We start from the raw sequence: 7,153 nt of genomic DNA, 5'->3' as shown, positions 1-7,153 counted from the left end.
ACAGGCACCTCTAGACAAGTGTGGCATTCAAATTTTTAACCTAAATGGAGACGATGACATGTATTAGATGGCCTTTTAACGGGAGGTGACATGGCATCATGTGGTTACTTGGGACAGAAATTAGAACTATCATGCCAGACATGATTTATGACCAATGGAGGAGCAGAGTAGCCAGAACATCATAGTTTCTTTATTTCAGACAGATTGTAATTGCATCCGTCAGGGCAAATTTTCAAATAATACATCCAATTCATTGCATAATTAGATTAGTTAAATTACCTAATTGGCAATTCAGCCAGCAGTAATGCAATAAAGGCAATTAACATTCCAGAATTGTACCCAGACATGAACATAGGGCTGTTATTTCGAATTGGATGAACTAATTTACAAGGGGAATGGGTATAGGCCATATAACAAATTACATCTAAAGCAACCCATCAGCTTGTTGTGTGGCTATGAACTATCTATGGTAGAGATCGTTTTTTATTGACATAAAAAGTGACTTAAATTTCAGTTATCATAAAAATACATATCTATATATTATGCCATATTTAAAAACATTGCCAAGGAGAGTGTAGAGGTGTGGGCACAGGCAGGCCGCGCCTCTACAAGGAGAGCCGACCCCCTTATTACGAATGCGTGAACTCGCGATTGGACCGCGGTTTCTTGCTTAAAATTTCGCCTCCTTAGTTAGGTCTTTAGTATGTGAAATGAGCATGGTACTAGCTGTTGTGTGAACAGAGAGACAGTGGGACAGCGACAGAAAAGTCTGACCGTATCGTCTACGGGGATATTCTATTTACACTAGTCCTTGTTTATTCTTTTCTGGTGATAACTGACTACTGATGATCTTTCTGCTCCATTCCTCTTTTACAAGACGGACGGATGTAATTGTCCATTCCAAGGAAAGTATTTTGAAAGGACAGAAGATTGGGTCAAGGAATGTTGACATTTGAGAGAATTCTTCCTCTATAAAGACAATAATTTGAACTGATTCATGAGACCCGTGCTACTGTTGGTATATTTGGATTAAAACAGACCGAGTACTGCTTGATTATTGATTTGTGCATCATTTGTTGTTTTCATAAATGTATTTCTACTTACAACAACACGTTCCCTGCCATCGCCCGAACTCTGCGCCGCCCCGATCCAGATGAACAATTCTCCCCGTGGATCTGACTCGCATTTACGCAGTCCGTCCCCTGAGCGTACCGATAACGACCGTTGTAATTCACTCCCGAGAGGAACTAAAATAGAGCTGGTTTCCGTACCTTCTCCCTCAGATCCAACACGCCAGGCTAGAAGGCTGCCTATTCGGATTCTAAAGATGTTGAGCACTCACAGTAGCATCTTGCTACACCCAGAGTATCTCCAACCCCTGACATCCGCGCCAGTAAGCATTGAGGTAAGCAAAGCACATTTTCTAGAACTGTCGAATTCTTCGATCATCATCGACCGTGTTAATGTCTGGAATTATTTACAAATATTTATAAATATCCCACGTAGTTTCCGAGACTACTCATGTATTAGCCTACGCATCAAATTACGCATAACATTGTAACTAATTCGTCTACATTACAATACAGTTTATATTTATTTTACCTTTCAAGTTTGCGCGTAGATAATACAAACATGACCCAACAAACTAGATTATGAAATTAATATTTCAAATTCGTAGCCTATTATTGAGTTATTCTTGAGTTATTGAGGTTACATAAATAGGCCAGTGTGTTGATTTGATACTCTCATATATTGTGTGTAATTGTCTGTAAAATATGTAAACAGAAATAGTTCAATCGTTTCCTTCGTTTTTCCCAAATAGAACAGATGCTATTTACCCCGTGCCAACATTTCAGTCATACATTTTTCTCGCTTTCTCTCTTTCTGTTAAGGATTTTTTCATAGGGCAAACACAGGGAAATAAAACTTTTGGGCAGATTGATGTCTCCTTCCCTCTGCGGATAGGTATATGACTCATGGGCTAAATTATTACTAACATTTACAACGCATTTTACTGCACCTTGTTTATTGGATGGACATTTTATTTGGCCTATTAAATGATACTGGCTAAAATATATTTATAGTGGACATACTATACACTCAGAACAAAATCGAAGAAAAAAATTACAGAATAGTTACTGAATTACCATCCAATGTAAGACCAGTATAGAGTGTGACTATAGAGTACTTTAACGTGGCTGTGCTCTCATCCTGTCTCTGTTTGTGTCGCCCCCTCAGCTGGATGCTAAAAAGAGTCCTCTGGCCCTGCTGGCTCAGACCTGCTCACAGATCGGCAAACCAGACCCCCCCTCCTCATCCAAGCTGGGCTCCCTCTCCTCCATCAGCCTCAGTGACAAGGAGTCATCCGGACGCTCCTCCAGCTCTGGCCACAAGTCTGGAGACCAGCACCAGTCTCTGGAGGATAAGTCCAGCTTCAAGCCTTACAACAAGACCGGAGGGGAATGCCGCAAGGATGGGTTGGTGACCAAGGGTGCTACAGACAAAGCTGGCTTCAGGGTGCCCAGTGGTGGATCCGGGAGCAGTGGCTCTTGCCCGTCCTTCCCCCCACACTCCACCTCTCCCAGCTCTACCTCCCCTCCCCTGCACTCCCAGGGCCAGTCCCACAGACAGACCCAGTCCCCCTCCACACAGCAGCAGACATCACACTCTCAGGCCCTGCACATAGACAACAAGCCTGTAAGCTCGGACCAGGCCAGCTCAGACAGCAGCACAGGGAAGAAAGATTCTGATCACAGTAAGGAGAAGCTGGACGGGGCCCAGCTAGCTAACTCCAGTCACATGCGGGCTATCGCCAACTCCAGCAATGCCAGCTCCGCTAGCAGCCCGCGGCCGGAGAGCAAGGCTGACCCACAGTCCTCTCAGTCTGGGTTAGGCTCCGGACACATTGCCCCTGTCTCCCCCTTCAAACCAGGCCATTCAGTCTTCCCCATGCCCCCCTCCTCCATGGGTTACCATGGCTCCATAGTGGGCGCCTATGCAGGCTACCCATCTCAGTTCATGGATCATACCAAGTCTAGTCTAGGGATGGGGATCCCAGGAAAGCACCCCAGCTCCAGCCCCCTCACTGGGGCCTCACCTCCTTCCCTCATGCAGGGTCTATGCAGGGACCCGTACTGTCTGACTTACCCCAACCACCCCCATCTAGGGGGAAGCAACTGCAATACATGTGTCCATGACCCCTCCTCTCTAAAATCAGGTTACCAAATCATGTACCCATCACACCACCTTCACTCCCTCCACCCCAGCTCTCTATCCTCCACCACCCCCACCCTGTCCCACCCGCTCTACACCTACGGCTACATGCTGCAGAACGAGCCCCAGCCACACGCCTGTAACTGGGTGTCAGTAGGAGGGCCGTGTGACAAACGTTTCTCCACCTCAGAGGAGCTGCTGGCCCACCTGCGTACTCACACGGCTCTACCTGGTGGGCTGGACAGTAAGCCCCTATCTGCCTACCCTTCCTCAGCCGCCTCCTGCCACCTCCACCTTCCCCAGCCCGGCAGCCCCGGCACCCTGCCCAGCTCCTTCTCCCTGCGGGGGTCACCTGGCCTGAGCCTGGCTCGCTACCACCCCTACAGCAAGGCCCACCTGCCCGGAGCCCCAGGCCTGCCCATGCACTCACTGCAGGCGTCCTCGCCCTACTACTCCCCCTATGCCATCTATAGCCAGAGACTAGGCTCAGCCTCCACCCTGGGCTACCAGTGACGTCTGAGGACGCAAAGACAACAGAACAGGCACAAGCTGGACACCTCAGATATGCACAGTGGATGGATGGACCAGGCCCCGTCTGGACCGGAGGGGTCCTCGCCAGTCGCCAGAACAAGGGGGCCTTACCCTGCCTGCCTGGAATACCACCTGTTAGCCACAGGATTCTGAATGGCATTTCAATGGCAAGACCCAGTGGTGATGGCTGGCCAGCAGTACAGGCCCAGAGACATTTGTGTGTGGGCCAGACACCTGCCTGGGAACAGAAAGGAGCTTGAATTTGATTGGATGAGATTGTGGGATTTCGGATTGGTTTTTGATTTTAGATTTTTTTTCTTTCGCTCCCTCCCAGGACTGAAAACATGTATTTATTTTTCACTTGAGCGCTTGGCATTCAAACTTGGGGGAAGTTTACTATCCAAATTAATTGTTCATAAGTATTCTAATTGGGAAAAAAATATTTTAAATATATTATTATTATGCCTATCATACACTCTTTAAATAAAGTTTTTCACCATGGCAAAGATGGACTGTGTTTTTTTAATAGAGGAATAAACCAAAATTTGTTCTTTGCTTCTGTATCTTTCCATCTCTGCTGTTTGTTTTCTTCTACTATTCAGACTGATGGAAAATGTAATGTCACGATTTTAAAGTCTTCTTGATAAATTGCCATTTATTTAGTAGTTGTACATAAGCAAAGATGCAAACAATTTTTAAGTGTTTTCGAGTCAGCCCGTTGGGGTTGCTGACTGTAATTGAAAGAGGATGAGATTAATTCAAACAAAATAAAAACACAACGATGGCAGTGCTACCCATCTGACAGGGAAAGGTCTTATTTTGTTTGAAAAAATTTACTTGATTGCATTTAAAGTTGTTTTATTGAAATGCTTATATAGTGTCATAACTTGTGACACTGTATAACTAGTTTTCATTATGGCTATAAGGGGGTCATTTATCTTTTTGCTAAATTGTACTAAATTATTTTAGTAAACAATTTAACTATTCAATTAATCATGTAATTTAGCTGTTGCACTGCTGGTGTACTGCAGTTCTATGGACAAGTATAGTTGTAATTTAGTGATATACTACAGCTATATGGATATGTGTAATAATTCAGAATATATTACAGTTGACAGGATTTCACACTGTCCCAGAGAAGGCAGATCATATTTAGCTTCTTTCTAAAGACCACTATCCCTCCTTCCTCTCCTTCTCCCTCTACCTCCACCACAATGTTGGCTGTTGGAAGTGCAAGCCAGGGTTTAATTGCTGATGCTTGTTTGTTAGGGGGCCAGAATAGCAGTCTCAGCAGCACTGTGGCTTGCTGGCTGTCGCTGAGTGGCCGCTGGGTCAGTGGGATTTCGATAATGACTGGAGGGTTGCTGACCCTGGCGCCCCTCCCTGTTTGACGGATGGCCCTGCTACACAAAGGCCAGGGCTAACAATGGGAGGTAGTTAATAGAGAAATATTAATCAAAGCTCCTGTCACCTTGTCCTCCCTAGAGAGGAGGAGCACAGCCTTTAAACCAGGAAACACAAACAACAAGGCTGTGTCCCAAATGGCACCCTGTTCACTATGTAGTACAATACTTTTGACCAGAGCCCCCTGGGTCCTGGTCAAAAGTAGTGCACTAAAGACTAGGATGACAGTTGGGACAGATACCATGGCTCTCCCCTAGTGGGGAAGAGAATTTAGTAGGTTAATAAATACAATACTGTATTATGTATTATCTGAGGACAGATTTCTCTGTTTTAAGTATCTGTTAGACGCTAATATTCAGGGATAGAGAATGAAAGCCTATGTAAGAACAACACCACAGTTCAGTAATTCCAGTGTTTTGTGTCTTGGTTCAATTAAATAATGGTTTATTTATCTAGCCTAAATGGTCTGATAGTGTGGAGGATAGGAGGTTTATCCGGAAGTGAAGAGGCTAGTAGTCAGTCTCAGGGGTGGCTATTGACCCCGACTCCCAGACTCCCCTAGCTAGTGAAGCACACTCGGTTCATTAGCACTCCAGACAGGAGAGAGGGAGAGGCGACCATAGGTGTCCCTTGACAGGGCCATTAACAAAATAGATCACGCTCCCAAACCTCTGTGGGCTTGCCAGCTCCAGCCCTTCCTGCCCAGGAAGGTCACTCTGCCATGAGAGCTGAGCAGGTGAACTCATCGGGAGGGAGGGAAGCCCAGCGGACACATTTTTCACCCCCAGAAACAAGCTAATGCCAGCAGACTGGGACAGGGATGGTCTGCCACACATATGGCTTATCTGTGTTCTCTATCTGTTTTCAGGGTTGGATCAGAGGTTGTAATCAAAACTAGGACAGATAAGTTGTTGTTTTGAGCTTGTACTGTAAATAAGAATTCAGTTTATATTGAAGATACATTAAAGTGCTAAAAGAGGTCCACTAATTGGGTCATATACTAGTATATGTTGCCACCTATGGGTCTGTTGTAGAAGTACAGATTATATATTTGACTCAGTATTGCATTATTCCTCTTTGTCATGTTGTACATAGCTATTGGCTTTGTTTATCCAAATCCCTGTGTAAATGTAGTAGTAAATGTCAGAGTTCAAAAATGATGTTAATGTCCTCTAGAGGCTGCCACTGGCCCTTAAAAGACTGTTGTGAGAGATCAGCCTCACACTAGTGTATTAGAGAGGGCCTAGAACCAGAGGTCAAACTGAGGACAAAACGTTCAATCTTGTCAAGAGGGAGGAATTAATTCTGCTGTCGCCCATTTACACTCATTCATCAAATTCTTCACTATTCTTTCCATCTCAGTACTCTCATCAGTCTCACTCTCATCTATCTTTAGATTCTCTCACTGCTACAGCTGAGTCAACACCCAGATACTTCATTTCTGTCACCTCTGTTCTGCAGGCTGGTTGGCTGGGTGAGGAGGGGGAGGCTAGTGGGGAGGAGGGCAGTTAATTTAGGTTCCAACTGCTGTTCTCACAGGAGGGCCCACACCTGAGATAGATTGATCTCCCTGTCCTGTCCCTCTGTCCTGGGTATGGTGGGGACAGACAGACAGAGGTTACGTCTCAAATGGCAGCGTAGTGTCCCCTACTACTTTTGACCATAGCTGCATGGGACCTGGTCAAAAGTGGTGCACTATATATGGAATAGGGTGCCATTTGGGACATAGCAAGGAAGAGTGTACCCTCTCTGTCTCTCTCTCAGGCTGAGAGAGAGCTGTGCTGCTGGCTGGCTGGCTACGTGTCACTGTGGGGTCCTGGGCAGACAGCCGACAGCCCCGGTGATTAATGACGACAGGGTGTGGAGCTGCTCCTCAATTAGACGCCAAAGCCACACTGGCTCACCACGATGACAGCCACGACAGAGAGTGAGAGGAGGAGAGGGAGGAGGCACTCTCTCTCATACACTCTATTTCTTTCTCTCGCTCTCCTTCTCTCGCTTTCAA

General features: G+C 45.8%; 1 protein-coding gene across 1 annotated transcript; it reads left to right on the top strand.

Annotated features, from left to right (window-relative positions):
* The first annotated feature begins 717 nt into the window (after positions 1-717).
* On the top strand, positions 718-4,244 carry LOC120063348 (zinc finger protein 703-like). Its single transcript, XM_039013682.1, has 2 exons — positions 718-1,405; positions 2,239-4,244. Exons 1-2 carry the CDS (start codon positions 1,154-1,156, stop codon positions 3,724-3,726), a joined length of 1,740 nt encoding a protein of 579 aa, XP_038869610.1. The 5' UTR covers positions 718-1,153; the 3' UTR covers positions 3,727-4,244.
* The last annotated feature ends 2,909 nt before the right edge of the window (positions 4,245-7,153 follow it).

Source organism: Salvelinus namaycush, chromosome 18 (assembly GCF_016432855.1).
Source record: "Salvelinus namaycush isolate Seneca chromosome 18, SaNama_1.0, whole genome shotgun sequence".
Taxonomy (NCBI): Eukaryota; Metazoa; Chordata; class Actinopteri; order Salmoniformes; family Salmonidae; genus Salvelinus; species Salvelinus namaycush.
The sequence above is the reverse complement of the archived record's forward strand: the minus strand, read 5'-3'. Positions and strand labels throughout refer to the sequence as shown.